At 49.2% G+C, this 23029-nt stretch overlaps 1 protein-coding gene and 1 pseudogene across 7 annotated transcripts; one reads left to right on the top strand and one right to left on the bottom strand.

Moving 5' to 3' along the window:
- Positions 1 to 255: 255 nt before the first annotated feature.
- Positions 256 to 548, bottom strand: LOC132668505 (NADH dehydrogenase [ubiquinone] 1 alpha subcomplex subunit 3 pseudogene; annotated as a pseudogene).
- Positions 549 to 6458: 5910 nt separating this feature from the next.
- On the top strand, positions 6459 to 22721 carry ABCD4 (ATP binding cassette subfamily D member 4). 7 transcript variants are annotated; one of them, XM_060620260.3, is made up of 19 exons: positions 6461 to 6667; positions 10887 to 11005; positions 11147 to 11274; positions 12431 to 12570; positions 13762 to 13878; positions 14277 to 14402; positions 15024 to 15074; positions 16479 to 16573; positions 16834 to 16955; positions 17056 to 17147; positions 17321 to 17410; positions 19079 to 19287; positions 19463 to 19554; positions 19946 to 19982; positions 20370 to 20419; positions 20852 to 20904; positions 21182 to 21258; positions 21912 to 22027; positions 22199 to 22721. In XM_060620260.3, exons 1-19 carry the CDS (start codon positions 6630 to 6632, stop codon positions 22265 to 22267), a joined length of 1821 nt encoding a protein of 606 aa, XP_060476243.2. In that variant the 5' UTR covers positions 6461 to 6629; the 3' UTR covers positions 22268 to 22721. The 7 variants fall into 7 exon arrangements, with proteins under 7 accessions (XP_078304158.2, XP_060476243.2, XP_060476244.1 ...); XM_078448032.2 differs by lacking the exons at positions 20852 to 20904; positions 22199 to 22721 and having other exon boundaries at positions 6459 to 6667; positions 21912 to 22021; XM_060620265.3 differs by lacking the exons at positions 10887 to 11005; positions 11147 to 11274 and having other exon boundaries at positions 6463 to 6667.
- Positions 22722 to 23029: the final 308 nt, after the last annotated feature.

The following is a 23029-nucleotide window of genomic DNA, read 5'->3' as shown; positions in this document are numbered from 1 at the left end:
ACTACTTTGGATTCGGTGTCTCCCTCTTTCTCTGCCCCTCCCCCTCTCACGTTCTGTCTCTCTCTCTCTCTCTCTCTCTCAAAAATAAATAATAAAAACATTTTTTTTTAATTTTTAAATAAAAAAACAACCACTTTAGAGGTGTCTGGGTGGCTCAGTTGGTTGAGTGTCCAACTCTTCTTTTTTTTTTCTCTCTCACTTTTTGCATTTTATTGGCCACAGGGGAGGAGGCCTCCTCCAAGTTACCAGAGGTGCTCATAGTTTCTTTAGCCACTCCAAGCTTGGAACCTTGGGGTCCTGGGACTGGCTGGGCACATCGGGTATGTTCCCATCATCTTGGAGCGGCACTGGATAGTTGTTGGGCGTGGCCTGGTTGATCATGGTGGCATATTTGGTGAAGGGGCTAACGGTGGGCAGAATTATACCAAGGCCCCCAGTGGTGAAGGATGCGACCAGCACCTTGACCCAGGCATCCTTAAGGAAGGCTGCGAGTCTCCTGGCCATCCATCTTGGTCCTTGAGTGTCCAACTCTTGATTTTTTGGCTCAAGTCATGATCTCATTGTACATGGGTTCGAGCCTCACATTGGGCTCCATTCCGAGAGTATGGAGCCTGCTTAGGATTCTATCTCTCTCCTTCTCTCTCTGCCCCTCCCCAACTTGTACATGTGCACACACACTCTCTCTCAAAATAAATAAATAAATAAACCTAAAAAAAGCACCACTTTAAATATACAAACTGTTTTGTTCAAACTGTCCTCTTTTTTAAATTTTATTTTTATTCATTTAAATTTTTAAAAATTTCTTTATTTTTAAGAGAAAGAGCAAGCAGGCGGCAGAGAGAGAGGGAGAGAGAATCCCAAGCAGGGTTCGAACTCACGAACTGTGAGATCATGACTTGAGCTGAAACTAAGAGTAGGATGTTCAACTGACTAAGCCACCCAGGCACCCCTTATTTTTTTATTTGATACAGAGAAAGAGAGAGAGACCCCACGAGTGGAGGGAGAGGGGCAGAGGAAGAGAGAGACAGAATCTTAAGCAGGCTCCACACCCAGTGTAGAGCCTGACTTGGGGCTCGATCCCATGACCCTGGGATCATGACCTGGGCCAAAACCAAGAGTCAGACTCTCAACCAACTGAGCCACCCAGGTGTCCTCAAACTGTCCTCTTTCTATTCTTTTCATTCCTAATTCTTACAGATCCCTATCATTTCCAATGGGTGCATACTCACACACACACACACACACACACACACAAACATTGCATTGTAAAAGCAAAATATGGAGTATGGCTTCTTTTAAACATAACCATATTTTGGCTATATCCAAGGATATTCACTGCAGTATTCTTAACTGTTTCTTTGTTTTATTTAAGATACAAGATAGTGATTTCAGATTTTTTTTTTCAATATATGAAGTTTATTGTCAAATTGGTTTCCATACAACACCCAGTGCTCATCCCAAAAGGTGCCTTCCTCAATACCCATCACCCATTCCCTCCCTCCCACCCCCATCAACCCTCAGTTTGTTCTCAGTTTTTTTTTTAATCTTTTTTTTTAAATTTTTTTTTAACGTTTATTTATTTTTGAGACAGAGAGAGACAGAGCATGAACGGGGGAGGGGCAGAGAGAGAGGGAGGCACAGAATCAGAAGCAGGCTTCCAGGCTCTGAGCCATCAGCCCAGAGCCCGACGCGGGGCTCGAACTTGCGGACCGTGAGATCGTGACCTGAGCTGAAGTTGGATGCTTAACCGACTGAGCCACCCAGGCGCCCCTGTTCTCAGTTTTTAAGAGTCTCTTATGCTTTGGCTCTCTCCCACACTAACCTCTTTTTTTTTTTTTCCTTCCCCTCCCCCATGGGTTTCTGTTAGTTTCTCAGGCTCCACATAAGAGTGAAACCATATGGTGTCTGTCTTTCTCTGTATGGCTTATTTCACTTAGCATAACACTCTCCAGTTCCATCCATGTTGCTACAAAGGGCCATATTTCATTCTTCCTCATTGCCACGTAGTACTCCATTGTGTATATAAACCATAATTTCTTTATCCATTCATCAGTTGATGGACATTTAGGCTCTTTCCATAATTTGGCTATTGTTGAGAGTGCTGCTATAAACATTGGGGTACAAGTGCCCCTATGCATCAGTACTCCTGTATCCCTTGGGTAAATTCCTAGCATTCACTGCAGTATTCTATGTATTAGCAACATCCATCAGTAGGGAAGTGGATAAATAACGTTTCTTTTTTGGGTGACGTATTTTATAGCAGAAAAAAATGAGGTAGGTGTATATGGTATGGAACAATTGCTCCAAGATATACTATAAAGCATAAAAAGCAAGTTGCAAGGTGGAGTGTTTAAAAGGAAAAGATGGGGGGGTGCCTGGGTGGCTCAGTGGGTTAAGCGGTCGACTTCGGCTCAGGTCATGATCTCCCAGTTTGTGAGTTCGAGCCCCACGTCGGGCTCTGTGCTGACAGCTCAGAGCCTGGAGCCTGTTTCAGATTCTGTGTCTCCCTCTCTCTGACCCTCCCCCGTTCATGCTCAGTCTCTCTCTGTCTCAAAAATAAATAAACATTAAAAAAAATAATAAATAAATAAATAAATAAATAAATAAATGGAAAAGATGGGTGTGTGAGTGTGTGTATATGTGTGTGTGTGTGTGAGAGAGAGAGAGAGAGAGAGAGGAAGAATCACACACAGAAATCCGCATATACATAAAATATTTCTGGAAAGATTCCTAAGAAACCATGAATGGTAGGGGTCTCTGGGATATGAGACAGACTCGTTTTTCATTATATGCCTTATTATCCCGTATGAATTTTTTTTTTTTAACCATGCGTTTTTAACTCTTTCTTTCTTCCTTTCATTCTTTCTTTCTTTCTTAGTACTCTCTATCCCCAAGGTGGGGTTCGAACTCATGACCCCGAGATCAAGAGCCGCATGCTCCAGTGACTAAGCCAGCCAGATGCCTGCATTTTTAAATTTCTCAATTAAAATCAGTTAACTGGTACTAAAAGAATAACAAACTTAAAAAATAGTTAACTAAAACCAAACTAAACAGTATAGCACGGGTATTTTTTCCATGTTACTATATAATACATTTAGCTCTCCTCATTGCCAGGCTGTTCAGGTATTTCACATGTATTAACTTACTATTTCCCACAACAACCCTCAGTTATTATTCTATTTCACAGATAAGAAAACTGAGGTACCTTGCCCAAGATCACACAGGAATTTGAACCCTTGTAACCTGACTCTGAAGTCCATGCCCTTAACCATCTTGGTGATGACACTGTTCTCTTGTTAAGGGCTGCAAAGCATGTTCTACAAAGTGATTGTGTCACACTTTATCTAACTGCTCCTCCTTTGATATGCATTCTGGTTGCTTCTAGGATTTTGCTATTATCTACCATGCTGCAGAAACAGCCCTGTGATTAACTCTTTGTGCTCTTGGGTCAATATATTCATAAGAGTGCAGTGAAATCACTGCATCATCTGAAATTTGATAGTTATTGCCACATCACTTCCCTTTGTTTTCCTTAACCGATTTGGTCTTTGCTCTGCTCGTCTGTGTATAAGAATGAGGAAGTAGCCCAGAGGTCCAGTAGCTAGAAAAAGGGGACGCTCAGTCCTAGTGGAAAAAAGTATGAACAGAGACACTGACCTGTGTGTTTTGTGAGGTTAGGGGTTGTCTAACTGATCTTTGTTCAACAAGTATTTATTGTGCCCGTACTGAGTGCTTTTACACAAAGGAAGCAGAGTCAGGGCGGACACAACAGGCCCGTGGTCCGTGTCTTCATGGAGCTGACAGTCTGTGGAGAGAGAGGCATTAATGAAGCAAACACACAGAGTGAAAACAACAACAACAATGCTATAAGGAGAAAAAATGGGGTACTGGGGGAGGGAATAATGGAGTCTTTCTTTAGAGGGGGCAGTTAGGAGAGGAACTTCTGGGGAAGAGACATTACACTGGGGACAGAAGGAAGAGTAGAAATTAACAGAAGAGTTAAGGGGAACAGGGTTGTTTCCTGGCCCCTAAAGAAGTTGGAGTGGTAGGTGGGGCCAAGGCCCTAGAGCCCTTTGAAGCACTGAGGTCTGAGTGAGGTGTTGATGTAAAGGAGTTTACATTTTTGCAGATTCCCTTTGCTGCTGTGTAGGAACTGGATTAGGGCAGCAACAAGAATTTAAGCAGAGAAACCAGTTAGACATTTGGCCTCAGGTGGTGGAGGTGGAGGAGGTAGGTTAAAAGAGTTTCAAAAGATGCATCTGTCAACTGCTATGTGTGGGCCTTATTTGCATCCTGATTATTCTTTAACTATAAAAAAAAATCACAGCTATAAGACAATTAGACACGTGATCATAGTATATTTGATATTAAGGAAATATTTTAAAAATTTTTAGGTGTTCTGTCAGATTTCCCACTATCCCCACTTCAGGATTTAAGAGTTGGAAATTACCTAGTAGATAATTTAGAAATGTAAACTAATATATTAATTTTTAAAATTTTTATTTATTTTTGAGAGAGAGAGACAAAGTGTGAGTAGAGAAGGGGCAGAGACACAGGGAGACACAGAATCTGAAGCAGGATCCAGGATCTGAGCTGTCACCACAGAGCCCAACATGGGGCTTGAACCCACAGACTGCAAGATCATGACCTGAGCTGAAGTCAGACGCTTAACCGACTGAGCCACCCAGATGCCCCTAAACTAATATATTATTAAATCCAGTTGATACTGGAACAATCGATCCCACAACCCTGGGGTCATGACCTGAGATGAAATCAAGAGTCAGATGCTCAACCAACTGAGCCACCCAGGCACCCTCCCTTGTTATGAGGCCCAAAAAGTCAATACTGTCCTGTTTGAGAAACCTTGCTGCTGTAGGTCTTTGTCACCACACTTCATGAAGACACTGTAATTGTCAACAGGTGGGCCTTCCAGGTTGACCAACAGCTCAGTGAAGACAGGTGATGCATGTGTCTTGCTGAGTTATTGGCATATAGCTTACACTTAATAAGGATTGAAGGAAGACAGGAGGTTCATCCAGACTCAAACTTAGGGCCCTGTGAGATCAAGCTGCTAGATTTATTTCTCTCTTTCTCTCTCTCTCTCTCTCTCTTTTTACAGTGTTATAGTTCCAGGTGTACAATGTAGTGATTCAACAATTTCACACATCACCTACTGCTCATCAGGACAAGTGTACTGTTTAATCCCTATCATCTATTTAACCCAACCTCCCATCCCCCCTCCCCTGTTAACCATCAGTTTGTACTCTACTGTTAAGGGCCTGTTTCTTGGTTTGCCTCCCCACCACCCCCCCCCACCCCCCACCCCCCCACCCCCCCGCTCTTTGTTTTGTTTCTTAAATTCCACATCGAGTGAAATCATATGGTGTTTGTCTTTCTCTGCACGCTGCTTGTTTTCTTGATATATTTCCCACCTCCCTTTGGGCACAGTAGTAATAAGACGACAAGCATTTGGTTCTCCAACATTTCACAAATATTTATTAAGTACTTACTAAGTATTGGCAGTGTTCCAGATACTAGGTATATGGAAAGGAGCAAGGCAGAGTCCCTGATCAAATAAAGTTTATTCTTATAGGTGAAGACAAACAATAAGCAAGGAAACAAGATGGCTTCAGTGATAATTATAATGAAGAAAATAAAAGTGGGGCGCCTGGCTGGCTTAGTCGGTAGAAGATTCCACTCTTGATCTTGGGATTATGAGTTCGAGTTCCATACTGGGCGTAAAGATTACTTTATTTTTTTTTTTAATTTTTTTTAACGTTTATTTATTTTTGAGACAGAGAGAGACAGAGCATGAACAGGGGAGGGTCAGAGAGAGGGAGACACAGAATCTGAAACAGGCTCAAGGCTCTGAGCTGTCAGCACAGAGCCCGACGTGGGGCTCGAACTCACGGACCGCGAGATCATGACCCAAGCCCAAGTCGGCCGCTTATCCGACTGAGCCACCCAGGCGCCCCAAGATTACTTTAAAATGAATGAATGAATGAATGAATGAATACGTGTAATGGCAATAGGGAATGATGGGGCAGGAAGACATATTCTGGGTAGGGTGAGAAGGTGACATTTGAACTAATTTTGAGAGCGAGCCATCCATGGAAAAGCTCGGGGCCAGGGCAATTGCACTTGGAAAGACGGTGAGATGGAAACAGTGGCCACTCCATCAAGGCATAAGGGAAAAAGCCCGATCACTTACACCACCGCAACGTAGGATTTCGTTACAACTGCAATCCGGAATCCTGATTTACTGTTAAAATACCGCCGCGGTTTCTTTGGGAGAATGTACGACACATCTATATTCTGAGTCTAAAATACTTGTCACAAAACAGTCACACTTCTTGGCTACTTCTTGGCAAAAGGGAAATCTTCCGGATCCAGCAGGGGGCGCTGTAAAGCGCCTGCTCCACAGAATGTACCTCTCAGCACTCTTTGGTTCTTTTCGAGGAGCGGGTCGCTTCCGGGAGCAGCCGCAGCGCCCGGCTCCTTCCTCTCTATCCGCCCGTCTCCGTGGTCGCCATGGCCCCTCCCCTCTTCGGCTAGCCGCGTGCTCTTTGCACTCTTCCCGAAGCCCACTCTGGGGCCGCGGGGCTCCTGCGGAGGGCGGAATCCGGCTTATGGCGGTCCCGGGGCCGGCGGCCGGGGCTGGCGCCAGGTGAGCAGGGCGGCCGGGGAGGAGGGCCGGGCTTCAGGGTGCCCTCCCCGGGGGTAGGTGAGGAAGGGGCCCCGCTGCCTTCCGCCCTCGGCCAGGTCCGGGCACAAGAGGAGCTTGCGAGGGGGCGCCCACCCTCCCGCGATCCGAGGCCTCCTCCAGCACTCTGTGGGATCCTCTCCCTCGGAACTGGCTCCCCGCCCCCCCCCCCCGCCCCCCTAAGAACTTCAAGTGCACAGAATCGAATGAATCGTCATTCTCAGTTCTTGGCACACTGTGGTCCAGTGTAAGCCCCTCTTGTGTTCTGTTTTTGTATCTTCCTTCGTTCCTTATTCTCAGTCCCATTTCACCCCCCTTCTCAGACGCCCCACTCTGGTGTATTAAAAGAGTGTTTGTACAGCCCAGTGTATACAAGTTTGCGTATTTGTTACCTTGAAAGGTATATAGTGGTTTTGAATTCCATAAGTTATAATATGCTGTGATTTGTTTTTAAACTTTTGTACTCAACGTAATGCTTTTAAGATCCTATGTTCAGTAGTAATCTAGTTTTCATTTCCCGGGGCTGCATGAAATGCTGCTCTACATACTTTTAGACCGCATTTTACTTACATATTCCCTTAGTTTGCTTCCAGTTTTTAACCACCGCAAACATACTGGCGTTTGTCTCCTTGTGGATATGGGTGATATTTTTCTGGATTATCCACCCCCCGGGTAGGATGCTAGGTCATACCTACATCTGCAAAATTATTCTCTGGAATGGTCACATCAGTTTATACTTCCCAGCAGCATTGCATAAAGGTTCTGACTTCTTCATATCCCCGCAACGTTTGGTATTGTTTGATTTTCTAATGTTTATCCATCTGATGGGTTGTAAGGTGGCATCCCCTTGTGTTAATTTTCATGTATTAAGCATTTGGGTTTCCCCTTTTCTGAATTGCCTGTTTGTATCCTTTTCTCACTTTTCTTTTTCTTTTTTTTTTTTAAATGTTTATTTTTGGGGCGCCTGGGTGGCTCAGTCGGTTGAGCATCCGACTTCAGCTCAGGTCACGATCTCGCGGTCCGCGAGTTCGAGCCCCGCGTCGGACTCTGGGCTTACGGCTCAGAGCCTGGAGCCTGTTTCGGATTCTGTGTCTCCCTCTCTCTCTGACCCTCCCCTGTTCATGCTCTGTCTCTCTCTGTCTCAAAAATCGATAAACGTTAAAAAAAAAAAAAAAGTTTATTTTTGAGACAGAGAGAGTGCCAGCATGAGCTGGGGAGGGGCAGAGAGAGTGGGAGATACAGAATCTCAAGCAGGCTCCAGGCTCCGAGCTGTCAGCACAGAGCCCGCCCAATGCGAGGCCCGAACTCAGGAACCGTGAGATCATGACCTGAGCCAAAGTCAATGCTTAACCGACTGAACCACCCAGGCATCCCCTTTTCTCACTTTTCTATGGATTTCCTGTTGTCCTGACTTGTAGGAATTCATTGTATGCTCTAGATTTTGATTCCTTGTTGGTTTTACACTCCGCACACACCTTCTCCAAGTCTTTTAATTTAACCCATGGCACGGTGTTGAGCAAAAATAAGTCCGTGGGGTGCCTGAGTCGCTCAGTTGGTTAAGCATCCAAGTTCAGCCCAGGTTCAAACCCCATTTCAGGTGAGCTCAAGCCCCAATTCGGGACTCTCGCTCTACCTCTGTCTCTGCCCCTCGTGGAATTCTCTCTTCCTCTCACTCTCTGCTCCTCACTCTCTCTCTCTCTCTCTCTCTCTCTCTCTCACTCTCTCTCTCTCTCTCACACACATACACACACACATACACACACACACACACACACACACACACAAGTAATAAGTGCATTCGTTTTCCCCTTTATAAAAATTTGTGGGTCTGGGGTCTTATTTGAGGAGTATCTTCCCACTGTATCTTCATTAAGATGTTCTTCTGCAGTTCCTTCTATTAACTAAATAGAATTGCTTTTCACCTTTAGACTTTCAATCCATTTGGAGTTTTTAAATTTTATCTTTCTAAATGATGTGAGGTAATGACCTAAATTTTCCTCTGCCTTTTTCAATTATAGCTAATGAATTAATAATTAGAAGTTAGAGAGCCTTTGGAGCATAGTTAAGAGCTCACTTTCTTGGACCTAGGTGGCCTGTATCCAAACCCTAAGGCTGCCACTTACCAGGTGGGTGACAGGGCAAGTTACTTACCCTCTTTGGCTTTAGTTCCTCATCCATGAAATAGGATGTAGTTTCCATCTCTTAGGGTTGTGGCAACCAAATGAATTAATACATGTAAAATACATGGAGAACAGTACTGGGCATATAGTGTTGCTTACTGAGTGTAAGCAGGTGTTCATATCAATATGTCATTTCTTGTGACAGCCTCTATTATGTGCCCATGTAAACATAGGTCTGTTTTTTCTTTTTTTTTTTTTTTTTTTTTTTTTTTCAACGTTTTTTTATTTATTTATTTTTTTGGGACAGAGAGAGACAGAGCATGAACGGGGGAGGGGCAGAGAGAGAGGGAGACACAGAATCGGAAACAGGCTCCAGGCTCCGAGCCATCAGCCCAGAGCCTGACGCGGGGCTCGAACTCACAGACCGCGAGATCGTGACCTGGCTGAAGTCGGACGCTTAACCGACTGCGCCACCCAGGCGCCCCTGTTTTTTCTTTTTGGTCTCTGTCCCATTGGTCTTTTTGTTCCTGTATTAAAACCACAGCTCTGCAATATGATTTGTTTTAATAACTGATGGTTTGAGTCTCTTCCTCCTCCTTTTCTGTCCTTTACAATTGCCCTCAGCTATTCACGGGCCTTTATATTTCCTTATAAAGTTCCTCAGAGAAGTTCTGCTTGTGATTGGTATTATACAGAATTAATAGGCTACTTCTGTTAGAAATTAGGTCTTTATAGGGGCACCCGGGTGGCTCAATGGTTAAGCGTCCCACTTCGGCTCCGGTCATGATCTCATGGTTTGTGAGTTTCAGCCCCTGCATCAGGCTCTGTGCTGACAGCTTGGAGTCTGGAGCCTGCTTCAGATTCTGTGTCATTCTCTCTGTGCCCCTCCCCTGCTCACGCTCTGTCTCTCTGTCTTTCAAAAATAAATAAACGTTAAAAAAAAAAAAAAAAGAAATGAGGTCTTTATATAATTAAAAAAAAATTTTTTTTAATGTTTATTTTTGAGAGAGAGAGCACGAGCAGGGGAGAAGCAGAGAGATAGGGAGACACAGAATCTGAAGCTGGCTCCAGACTGAGCTATCAGCACAGAGCCTGACACGGGGCTTGAACTCACAAACCACAAGATCGTGACCTGAGCCGAAGTCAGATGCTTAACTGAGCTACCCAGGTGCCCCTATCTTTATAGAATGTTAAGTCATCCCAGCTCTATCTAAGTCTTCTTTCACATCCTATGACAGAGCTTTCTGTTTTCTTTCAAAATGTATTTTTTTTTTAATGTTTATTATTTTTGAGAGCGTGTGCTTGCACACACGAGCAGGGGAGGGACAGAGAGAGAAGGAGAGAGAATCCCAACGGGCTCCTCGCTGTCAGCACAGAGCCTGATGAGGGACTCCCATCTCATGAATGTTGAGATCATGACCTGAGCCGAAATCAAGAGTCGGATGCTTAACCGACTGAGCCACCCAGGTGCCCCTCTTCCAAAATGTCTTATATACTCCTTTTAAAAGTTAATTTCTGGATATTTTGTAGTTGTTTTAAGGCTTTTCTTTTGTAAATGACATCTTATTTTCTTTATATTTTCCAGTTGGTAATTGTTGGTATAGAACACTATTGAGATTTGTATGTTAACCCTATATCTAGCTGAACTCCTTTTATTTCCATCATTTGCCTATTGATTTGCTGTTTGTTGGGTAATTGATTGCATTATCTGCAAATAAAGACCATTTAATCTCTCCCCTTTTAATTCTTTTACCTCATTTATTTTTCTTGCTTTATTGATCTAACCAGAACCTTAAAATCCTTGATGGGCTTTCTTGTCATGTTTGGGACCGTATAGAGGATGTGGCTAAAATTTCTTCATTAACTGTTTTTTAGCTGTAGATTTTTGGTAAATAACCGTTTATAGCATTTACCAGCTTACAGAAATTCCTTTCTCTCCCATCTATTCCTCACATTCTTGCTGCCTGGCCTGGACCCCTCCATAGAACAATGTAGAGAAATTTGGTAACCGCTCTCTAAGGCTTAATGGCTGTCTTAGGTTTCTCTCTGCTTCTCTTCTTCAGGCTCAAATTAGATCTGCAATTTCTCCAGCGGTTCCTGCAGATACAGAAGGTTTTGTTTCCCTCTTGGTCATCCCAGAATGTTTTGATGTTCCTGACCCTTTTGTGTGTGGCCCTACTGGGTGAGTGAGTGAGCCCAGCTTGGAGGGGGCTTTGGGGTTCCTTCTCTCTGGAGAGTTGATGAGGCAGGTGTTCAAGGGGAAGCCTCCCTTCTCGTTTTCTCATCCTTCATCATTGATTTCTGACTCCTTTCCCCACCCCAGAACAACTGGTGATCTACCAGGTTGGCTTGATCCCAAGCCAGTACTATGGGGTCCTGGGAAACAAAGACTTGGATGGGTTCAAGACCCTGACATTCCTGGCTGTCGTGCTCATCATTCTCAACTCCATGGTAAGGTGTTCTCCGTGTGTTTCTCTTCTTCTCCAGCCTAGTGTAAGCAGAATGCCCAGTGGGACTTAGCCACCAGGAAGCAGGAATCAAGCTGTGAGAGGCGTGTTCCCTCCCTTTTCTGGGAACTGGAGTTCAGAGCCCTGTTCAGGGCATTGATCTTGCTGTTGGGCCTAATTCCTCAGGTGTTTCAAGCTTCCAGGACTAGGCTGGGAGGTTCTGGTTAAATCGGTATTTAGCAGAAATTATCTTGTCCCTTCCATTCCCGGGACTCTTGCTTCAGGGAGCTCAGAGCACTTGAAATTGGGGATCAGCAGCTAGGGGGCTGCTGCTTCTCTGTGGGGCTGAGGCCATGGTTCAGCCTGGCACCATGTCACCTCCCGGCCCTTGCACCTGCGGCTTTCCTGCAGGATGGCCTCCTTCCCTACCCTTGTTCCCTCGGTTAATGCCTGCTCACTTTTCAAGGTTCTGCTGTTGTCACCTCCTTCAAGTCCTCCTTAGCATTCTCCTTCATGTTTTGTCCACCAAACCCTGCCCTCTTCTCTGCTTAACTAATACTTTGAGTTAACCTCTGCTGTAATACTCCTCACACCCTTGTCATTGTTTTCTTGCTAGACTGAGCTCATTGTCATTGCCTCAGGCTTAGCGTGTAAGTGCTCCATCAGTGGTGAACAGGGAGAGTCAGGCCTCCGCTAGGACTCAAGCCTGATGCTCTGTCTGCCTGTACTACCTGCTTTCTTGGGGAAGTCACTTCTCATCACACTTGGGGCACTTTTGATGGGTCTTCTGGAAGGAAACACCTGTGTGTACATAACCCCTGTTCTCAGCTTTGGGGGACGGAAAAGTAAGAACATAAATGGCATAGAAATACCCTCCCAGTCTCCAGAAGCTCACCTGCTGTCAGCATAAGACAGAACAATTACTGTCTTGGCTTTGATAAGCCCTTTAGTGCTTCGTGAAGGAATGAGCACGGGAGGGAGGGAAGAATCCCCTGACTTGACACTTGAAACAAGCAGAAGCGCTGAGTGGACAGAGAATAATCAGAGTGGGCTGGGACTGGTCAGCAGAGGCCTTCTGCCGGCCCTGAGCTTCTGGCTGAGGCTTGCAGTAAACCATCTCTCCCTCTCGCTCCCTTCCTCTTGCTTCCCCCGCTGCACAGCTGAAGAGCTTTGACCAGTTCACCTGCAACCTGCTGTATGTGAGCTGGAGAAAGGACCTCACCGAGCACCTTCACCGCTTCTACTTCCAGGGCCGTGTGTACTACACCCTCAACGTGCTGCGGGATGACGTCGATAACCCGTAGGCGCCCGCTCTGGGTCCTCCCTACCGTCTGCAGGGTCCTGTCGGGCTGGCTCAGCCCTGGAGAGTCCCTACTGCACGCCCCTGAGAGCTCATCCACAGTTAGGTGCAAGTGTTGATAAGCACCCTACGGGAAGGAGACCCTGGAGGATCCCTGGAGGGGCTGCAGGGCTGAGAATAGGGAGCTAAAAGATAGGAGCAGCTCCCTTTTGTCCGTTTTATATCCTGCATTTCCAAACCAGGCACCATCCGAAGAAAGTGCCCTCGGGAGCAGCACAGCTCTTGGATTTTCAGCAGTAGAAAATTACTGCTGCCTAGGATTCCGTGTAAGATTTAGATCTTCATTCTGTCCCCTCCCAGTTTATAGGCCTTAGTTCACTGAGCCCCAGGTCCCCTTTCTGGGAAATGAGGATGATAGTTCCTATCTGAAGAATATCTCAGATGATTGTCATGGAGTGCACATATGTGGTACATGGCACATGACCAGGGTTCCAGTGTGAGTTCGCTCTTGTTATTTTACAGGTGAGGAAACTGAGGCCCAGAGAATGCAAGTGACTTGCCCAGGGTCGTGTCTCTCATTGGAAATAGGAGTCAGTGTGGCCCCCCGGCGGTGCAGTGGGACCTGAGGAGTCCCTCCTCATACTCATTCCCTCTCCACCCACCACCCTCAGGCACTTTCTTGCTTTCCTCAGCCTAAGCTGAGCTTTGCAGCAAAGATTCTTCGGATGCCTGTTGCCTCTTTCTCTTCTAGGCTTCTCCATGGCTCACCCCATATGAAGCCTCTGTAGCCAGATAGTTAAAATGGGGGAGGCTCGGGCTTGCAGAAGAGATTGGGAGGAGCTAGATAGACGGGATAGCTTTTCTGCTCATCTAGAAACTCGGCTTATCCACCCTCGTGTCTTTCTCTGGTGCTGCTCAGGACCCTTGGGTACTGGACCTTTCAGTTGCCACTTTTCCTGAGGGGTAAACTGAGGCACCCTAAGACGCCACTCTTCAGAACCCCGTTTAAAGGTCCTGAGGGTCTCGGTGCCTCTAGGAAAACCAGTGCTTATCTGGGTCCATCTTTCCCTGGGATCGTAGCTGACAGTGCCGAAAAGCAAGGTCAGGATGAGAGGTAACCGGAATCTGTCTCCACTCTCCCCACCCTCTGCCCTGCTCCCTGGTCCAGTTGCTCTGTGTTGTTGGTTCCAGGGACCAGCGCATCAGCCAGGACGTGGAACGGTTCTGCCGGCAGCTCAGCAGCATGGCTAGCAAACTGATCATCTCGCCCTTCACCCTCCTCTACTACACCTACCAGTGCTTCCAAAGGTGACACCTCTCCTCCTCCCCCAGCCAGGTGTTTCCCCTGAGGTCACTCACTCACACAAATTCTCCCAAGTCCGGGCCTTCCTTCCCTCCTACCTGTAGCCCAGGAAGCCTTCCTCTGTCCTGTGCTCGCCCCTCTGCCCTCCCTTGAGACGTGGCATTTCAGTGTCACAGGGATCCTGGTACTCTGACCGCCTAGATCAGGTAGCAAATGCCCCCCCACACAGGAGCAGAGGTCCCACAGGACTGCTGGCTGAAACTGGACAACTGGTGCCTGAGAGTGAGCAAGAATCAGGGCTGAGCCCTGCAGACATACGTGCCACACACACATACACACACACACACACACACACACACACACACACACTCCCCACCCCCACCCCTACCCCTCTGCTTTTCAGCACAGGCTGGCTTGGGCCTATGAGCATCTTCGGGTATTTCATTCTGGGAACCGTGGTGAACAAAATGTTGATGGGGCCCATCGTGGCAAAGCTGGTGCAGCAGGAGAAGCTGGAGGGGGATTTCAGGTATGTCTCTCTTGCTTGAGGTTCCTGGGCTGAGCATAGTGGCTAAAGAATGAGACCTAGAGTAAGACAGCCTCATTCAAATCCCGGCCTGTGCTAGTTACTAGCCACGTGCTCTTGGGTGAGGTCTTGAACCTCCCTAAACTTCAGTGATCCCATCTCTGAAAGGGGTGATACCGTTGCCTGCAGAGAGGGTGGTGAGGAAGATTACTGAGATTATACATGAGAAGCACCGAGGACAGCGTCCGATTGGCCATCATCATCCCTCGGCCTTCTCATGTGCTTCTGTCCCAACCTCCCTGTTTGGCTCAGCCGATGGATCCAGCCCCTGTTCCTGCTTCTCGGGCCCCCCTCCTTCAAGTTGGGCCCTGGGAGGTGGTGGTGTGGGCAGGAATGCACCTGTCCTCTGGGGAGCTGAGGAGCTGCCCTGTCTGCAGGGCGTCTGTCACCCCACACAGGTCCTGGGATTCCCGCCTTATGACAGCTCAGGGAAGGGCTACGCCAGGACGGCCACAGTTTTGAGGTGGAGCTGGGTTCCTCTTGGGAGGTCTTAGTCCAGGCCTCCGAAAGGAGAGGGGCCAGTACTGGCCACTGTCAGCACACGTTTCCCTTTGGTCTGCGCAGGTTCAAGCACATGCAGATCCGGGTCAATGCTGAGCCTGCTGCTTTCTTCAGGTGAGTCAGGTGGGGATAGTTCCCTTCTGCCTCATCAGAGCTGATAGAAGAGATGGCAGAGAAGGGAAGACGAACTGTACAGCCCTCCCACCATCACTGAGCCTAGGGGCCGAGTATTTCCATTTGGCTATGACCCCATCCCCGTATCTCTCACTGACCTTGTCGGCCTCATCCTTATGTCCAGGGATTTTTGCTTCTGAAGCTGGTCCCTTCTAGTGGCCTCACATGGGGCCTAAATTTGTTCTAAGAATGAAATGAGTGAATGCTTCACATCTTGGTGAGGATTGTAAGGCATTGCCTCTGCCTTTGTCTTACCCTCTTTAAAATGGCTTTCTGCCACTGCCTGATGGCTGATCAAAGAGTCAAAGGCCAATCCTTTGTCTCTGTAGCATAAAGAAGGAAAGGGAGCCTCAGGAGATCAGGAGACCTGGTTCTTACACTGTTCAAGTGGAACAAAGAGTCACCTGGTCTCCTGACAGCAGCATTGTGAAATTTCATTCCTTTCCTCAGGGTCAGGGCAAGTCCCTGGGCCTTGCCTCCTGGTGGCCTTTGGAATCGTTGTTTGGACTAATAGCTCAGGGCCCAGAGGTGTTCGTGGAAGCTGCCATTGAATTATCTGGATCTCATTGCCCAGGGACTTTTGCACTTGTCCAGCTCTGCTGAAGTTTGTAGCAGCCACCACTTGGGGGCGCCAAGGATACTAGGAATCTGCAAGGTGGGGTTGGGTTGTGTGGTGGGTAGGGCTGAGCCTGTGCTAAGTTGTTTTTGGATTCTGCAGCCTCTCAAGAGGCTCTGGGGAAAGCAGGTTGGTTGTTGGAGCTCTGGGTGGCTTCCAATGGCTTCTCTGTCCCTCTGACACTTTCCACGTGCCAGGTGGAGAATGCAGTGTCTGCCTGTCCCCCCTGAACTGGGAGCTCAAGGACAGGGACTATTTTATCCACTTCTTTATCTCACTGGCTAACTAGCACAGGGCCTGCCACATAGCGACTACGTGTATATTTGTTTAGCAATAACAGCTGTTATTTATTGAGGGCCCCTCTTATGCCTGGCATATGTTTAGAAATTCTCACTTTGACTTGTTATGTAGGTGCTATTAGCTCCATTTTATAGAAGAAGAAACTGAGATTCTGAGGCTTAAGTAACTTATCAGCGTCACCCAGCTAGTAATTGGCCAGAGCCAAGATTTGAACCAGCTCTGCCCAATCTAGAGTTCATGTTCTTTCTGCAGACAACACTGTGTTGAGAAAACGAGGCAATGAATGGGTGTTAGTAGCAGGAAGGGTCTGAGGTGAAGACTATTTGAACGGGCTTGGTCCCTAAAGGAGCATGTGATACGTGATGAGGGATGTGATGATGAGAGTAAGGCTCTCCAGGCCCCTTGGACACCCCAGCCTTTCTCGCCAGAGCTGGGCACGTGGAGCACATGAGGACAGACCGCAGGCTGCAAAGACTCCTTCAGACCCAGAGGGAGCTGATGTCCAAGGAGCTCTGGCTGTACAGTAGGTGGAGGGAGCCCCCGGAGGCAGGAGCCACAGGATTGGGATAGTCCCCTTCCCTTCCCACACCTCCCTGCTTTCTCTCTGCATGAATCACTTTGCTCTGATGAAGGAATTAGCCACAAGGAGCCACTGCCTTTGCCATGAATACCTTCGGGAGAATGAGCATCCAGGGAATAGCTTGGCCCTGCTTGGCTCTTCCTCCCTCAGAGCGCATGAATGGTTCCTGCATCTCTCATCCTGGGGGTTTCTGTCTTCTACAGTCGGCATCAACACATTTGACTATCTGGGCAGCATCCTGAGTTACATTGTGATCGCAATCCCTATTTTCGGTGGTGTCTATGGAGACCTGAGCCCCACAGAGCTCAGCACCGTGGTCAGCAAGGTGAGAATCCCCTCTGCTGACCCCTCGTGCCATCCCCTTCGGCCAAGTGCCCAGGACCTCAGAGTCCAGGCCTTTGATCAGTGCTCCCTGTCCTGTGCAGAATGCCTTTGTGTGCATTTACCTCATCAGCTGCTTCACCCGGCTCATCGACCTCTCCAGCACCCTCTCAGACGTGGCTGGTTACACGCACAGGTGAGGCCGCGTCAGGCCCCTCCCCACGTCCTGAGCAGAGCATGTGCCACTTGGAGAAGTAGCTGAATGAAAAAAAGGAACAGAAAAACCATATGCTAGCGGGTGTGAGAGAGGGAGACTAACACCTTCACCTGGGCCTTCAGACCCTCCTCAGATTTTCATTTCTTGCCCAGGATCGGGGAACTTGAGGAGACCCTTCTGGACATGTCCCCGAAGTCGCACGGTGGTGAGATCCTGGATGAGAGCGAGTGGGACATGGACAGGTGGGTGCCGGCCTGGCAGGGTGGCACAGCGGATGAGGGGGCAGCTCTGGGGGTGCCCAGTTCGGGTTCGCCCTGGAGCCCTGCTCTTGCCCAGCCGTGCAGCAGAAATGTGCGGAGCAAATGAAGGAGATCGCTGCCTCATGCCCGACACGTTACACATGTTCACAGTTAGTGTTGCTGTTCTGGCATCTGTTGTGCGCACACCCGCTTGGGCCTGTGAGAACAAGACGAATCTGAGTGGTACCCCTCCCACTGAGCCCCGCCACCTACCCCTTTCCTCAGGGCATGCTTGTTCCCCTTGCCTCGCTCACACCCACACGTCTTTATTCGTGTCTCCTTGCATGCTCGGTGATGTTTCTGACCTTTCTGTGCAACTGAGGATTTGTTTCATGTCCTCGCTTTTCCTGATCTAATTACTTAACTGTTCTTCTGTGTCTCAGTTTCTTCATCTCTGTAAGGGGGACAGTATCTGAACCTTCCTCTCAGGGTGCTTGCAAGGATTAGAATCACAGTTCACAGAAGGTACTTGAACAGTGGCCACAGAGAAAGCTTTCAGAAATGGAAACAGCCTGAATTCCAGGGACCACACACAACTCTCTCCTTAGGGACTAAAGCCTGAGCTGTTGCCCTGTTCAGAATTCAGGCTTCGTGCACCTCTGGGCCTCGGGCTGGGGAGATGGGGCAGTGGCCACAGGAGACCAGAGGTGCTGTTGTCCGGGGGAGATGGGTGTCTGCGCAGACCCAGCAGCTCCAGATCCCTTTATGACCACCATGCCCATCCTGTCATAGCTCCTGGTTACACGTGCTATGAAAACCCGCTCGTCTTCTAGTTAGACAGCTTCAGCCCTGTGACCCTGAGGGAGTTACTTAGCCACCTGACTTGCTTTCCTCATCTACCAAGTGGGGGTAAGGAGTCACGTGCGGGGCTTTGTGAAGCCTGGAATAAAGGAGGTGCCCCCAGCCCTACCTCTGTTAGTCTGCTAGGGCTGCCCTAACGATACCATAGGCCAGGTGACTTATCCAACATTTATTTTCTCACAGTTCTGGAGACTGGAAGTCCCAGATCAAGTTATTGCCTGGGTTGGTTTCTTCTGAGGCTTCTCTCCTTGGCTTGCAGATCTGTCTTCTCCCTGTGCCCTTTCCTGGCCTCTTCCCTGTGTGTGAGCCTCTCCCTTTTCTTTTCTTTTTGTTTTTTGTGTTAAATGTTTATTTTTGAGAGAGAGAGAGCGAGCACGCAGGGGAAGGGCAAAAAGAGAGGGGGACAGAGGATCCAAAGCAGGCCACGAGCTGTCTGCACAGAGCCCAACGTGGGGCTCAAACTCACAAACCATGAGTTCCTGACCTGAGCCAAAGTTGGACGCTTAACCGACTGAGCCACCTGGGTGACCCTCTCCTTCTTGAAATGACCTCAGCTGTATTAGATCAGAGCCCTATCTTCATGGCCTCATTTTAATGCAGTCATTTCTTTAAATACCTTATCTTCAAGTGCAGTTACACTCTGAGGCACTAGGGGTTGAGACTTCAGCATGTTATTTTGAGGACATAGTTTAGCCCATAACCACCCCTCTATTCAGAGGTAAGACCCCCCCCCCCCCCCAAGGACAAGACCCTCCCCGCTGGCAAAACACACTACTTATCTTCCCCACACTCCCCTCCTCTTAATCACAGGGCCCCAGACTGGCCAGCCGCAGAACCAACGGACACAGCTTTTCTCCTCGAGCGGGTCTCCATCTGTGCCCCCTTCTCTAACAAACCCTTAATCAAGGATCTGAGCCTGAAGATCTCTGAAGGTCAGAGTCTGCTCATCACGGGCAACACGGGCACCGGCAAGACCTCCTTGCTCCGGGTTCTAGGCAGCCTCTGGACAAGCACACGGGGTGAGAACCAGCCCTCCCTGCCTCTGAGCCAGCTGGTGGGATGCGTGTGTGTGTGTGTGTGTGTGTGTGTGTGTGTGTGTGTGTGTGTAAAAATCCGGGTGTTTTTGTCAGGAAAGGAAGTGAGAGGCAGTTACTCTGGGAGATCTCAAAATGGAGGTTTCTGTGGGCTCTGCAGGCTCAGTGCAGATGCTGACGGACTTTGGACCCCATGGGGTGCTGTTCTTGCCACAGAAGCCATTCTTCACTGATGGGACCCTTCGGGAGCAGGTCAGTGTGGAGCCCACTCCTACCCCTGCCCTCGCTGAGGCTTCTGGCAGTATGACGGGTCTCTGCGCTAGAGAGTTCTGGGGCAGCAGGTGGGGTAATAAAATGGCCCCTGCCTAGCAATGCCCTGGCCCTAAGAACTTTCTATTCACATCCGTGGATTGGGCCATTAGAGTGGCTCCTGGGGCAGGTTGGATTCTGGAGGCCCTGCCCCACCATCTGCCGGCTCAACCTCTCCCACTGGACTCTTGGCCCGGGTGTTCCTTGCCGTCCTCAGGTGGAGAGGAGCCTGGCCTTGGCGGTTCCTGGGGCTGTTTCTGAGGGAGGATGGGCTGTGTGCCGCCCCACCTCTCATTGGCCCTCATCTCAGGCCTGTGTGGTTTTGTTTTGTCAGGTGATATATCCCCTAAAGGAGATCTACCCCGACTCAGGTGAGCTGGGCCTCGCTGAGACACGTCCTCCCATGTCAGTTGTCCCCACTCTGCCTGGCTGTGGCCTCGCCAGTGCCTTTTGGCAGAGGCTCCAGCAAGGCTGCCTGTATCGGGTTGGTTTTCTTCTTCAACGGCTTATGATTTTGCAAACTCCTCTTGCTTTGTCTTCCTCTCCTTGAGGAGACATGCCCACTGGAGGAAGGGAAGAGATTACTTCCTTCACCTGGCCCTTCCCTTCTGTGTTAAGTGCCATAACCTGTCCCTGCAGAGCCTTAGCCCAGATTCTGGTGCCCCCCCCCCCACTCTGCCCCCTTCCATGATGTACCCCATCTCTTCTGGCCACCCAGAAGGAGCTGACTTCTGGAGGAAAGCTTCTCTGTGTTGCAGGCTCTACCGACGATGAGAGGATCGTGAGGTTCTTGGAGCTGGCAGGCCTGGTGAGTGCGGGCAGGGACCCTGAGGTCCAGGCCCACCTGGTAGCACCGACCGCAAGTGCTGGTCCGGCAGAGCCAGCCGACTGGCCTGGGCCTGGGACTGGAAGTCGGAGCCTGGATCAGGGGAGTGGAGTATAAAGTGGCGACAGGAGCTGTGGGCATGTACAGGCAATAAGGGGGTGCGTTCTCTGGAGCGAATTTTAAAATGATGACAAAACACCAAGTAAGTCTGCTTTTTCTTGTCATCATGCTCCAGCAAATCTAAACCGTGCAGTTAACGAGGTATTCCTCTCTGCCTGCGGCAGATTGCTCTCACGGCGTCCTGCCATGGTGCACCGCAAGGATGGAGCTCTGTCTCAGAGATGGGTGGGGTGGGGTGGCAGGAAGCAGGGATGGGCCCTTTCACAGACAGTGTTCCCTCTGGGTGTGTTACAGTCCAGTTTGGTGGCGAGGACAGGGGGTCTGGACCAGCAGGTCGATTGGAACTGGTAAGAAGGGAGTTGGGGTGCTTCAGAGCCATCTCCCCCAAAGACTGGGCTCCAGGTATTTGCTGGCCCATCAAGGGCATGTTCATGGCCTCGAGAGCACAGTTGGGACCTCAGCTCGTGGGCAGCAGGGCTGCAGTGTCGTTGAAGGGAGGAGGGTGCTGTCCATCTGTCTTGGCGCTGGCTCCTGCCATGGGAACCTCTTCTTGCCTTGACCTTCTGTGCAACAGCCAGTCTATATCCTCCTTCCTCTAGTGGTGCTCTCGTTCCCACTCCTCAGGTACGACGTTCTGTCCCCAGGAGAGATGCAGAGGCTCTCCTTTGCCCGGCTCTTCTACCTGCAGCCAAAGTACGCAGGTGAGGCCTGCCCCACAGGTGTGCGTGCCAGGTGCCGTGTGCTCACAGAGGTGTCTGTGCGTGTGTGTTCGTGTATAATTGAGGCGTTCACGTGGGTAGGAGAGCACCCCTGTGCATGACTGGGCATCTCTGTCCCTGCAGGACAGGATGGCTGGGCTCTGCCCATGAGGCCGCAGGGTGCTCTTGGAATCCTCAGGGCGGCTCTGGATGTGCCACCAGTTCCTAAGCATTCTGCCATCGCAGCAGCCAGAGCCAGCCTTGAAAGAGCGTGTGATTTTATGCCCCCGGGCTCTGCGGTCCATAAGGGGGCCACACTCCTCCCCCCAGCTCTGCCTGGAGAGGGACGGCAGGTGTGAACTTCTTCAGGGACTGACATCCTGGGGGGAACTAAGAATCCCTGCTTTGAGCGGTTCTAGGCGGAACTGGTGCTTATTACAGGAAGAGGGGGGATTTTGTCCTGCCGCTGGTAGAAGGCTTCCCAGGTAGAGCCTCGCCCTCTGCTCTTTTGGCCATGCTCTCCCTATGGCAGGGCTCCTGTAAGCCAGAGCAGCCGTTATCCTTCCCCTGGTCCCAGCCAGAGGTAAGTGCGGTTTGGAGAAGCAGAGGTGGGCAGGGGCAGGACCCTATCTCTTCCCTCCGGCTTCTGCCCTCAGTGCTTGATGAAGCCACCAGCGCCCTGACTGAGGAGGTGGAGAGTGAGCTCTACCGCATTGGCCAGCAGCTGGGCATGACGTTCATCAGTGTGGGACATCGGCGCAGCCTTGAGAAGGTACCCAAGCTCACAGAGATGGCTTAAGGAGGAGGAAGAGCCCAAAGGCTGGGCCTGGCCAGGGGCCCTTCAAAATGGGGAGCGGGGGCAGCAGAGAGGGCAGGGAATGGATGGCCTCCTCTTGTTGTGGCCGGGCCAGCCTGATCTATGCGTGGTGGTGGTCTCTTGCAGTTTCACTCCTTGGTTCTGAAACTCTGTGGAGAAGGAAGATGGGAACTGACCAGAATCAAAGTGGAATGAAGCCAAGGGTGTGGCTGGCCACTGGATGAAGTGCCAAGCTCAGGGCAGATCGGCATCCCCCTGGAGAGACTAAGAGGCCTGCAGGGCAAGGGAGTCCCCTGGCCCACCTCACAGGTCCTGTGCTGTGCAGGGAGCGCTGGCAGCGAGGGTGTGGCTCCCAATGGGGCACCCAGTCCTGCCAGGCCCCCCAGCTGCCTCAGCCAGAGCTCCCTGCACTCCCAAGTGCTGATTGCTTACAAATGACCTCAGATTGTGTTTTCTAAAGAAAAACCTGAAAGTGTGAGATCTATGAGAAATGTAGGATCAATGTGGAGAGAATATGGGGCTTCAAGTCCAGAGATCCGGAAATCTTTTAAATCCATTAAATTTTGTGGCAATAGATTTTTAACTTTAATCAACCCCTTGAATTTTATAACTTTTTTAAAAAGAAAAGATAAACATTTCTTAAAAATTGGAGCTTTCTCCCTTCTCTTTCCTCTCCATTGTAAGAGGACCTTTAAATTGAATCCACAGACTTGTATTTGGGAGCTGGGTGGGAAGGAAGTAGCACTCTCCACAGTACTGGAACCTTCTGTGCCTGGTTTTTCACTTCACCCTGTATCTCCACTTTCCCTTTGCTGGTTGTACCTATAACCTCTAGGGCCCTTCTGTTCTTGTCTTAACCCAAGTAACAACTAAATCTCTTTCCCCTCAGTCAGCTAAAATAAGGTGGAGATTTTTCAAAAATAGTCTTTGGTAGGAAACAGCAACAGCCAGGGAGAA

This window comes from Panthera onca, chromosome B3 (assembly GCF_046562875.1).
Source record: "Panthera onca isolate mPanOnc1 chromosome B3, mPanOnc1 haplotype 2, whole genome shotgun sequence".
NCBI lineage: Eukaryota > Metazoa > Chordata > Mammalia > Carnivora > Felidae > Panthera > Panthera onca.
Note: the sequence above shows the minus strand (reverse complement) of the source record. Positions and strands in the feature narration are given on the sequence as shown.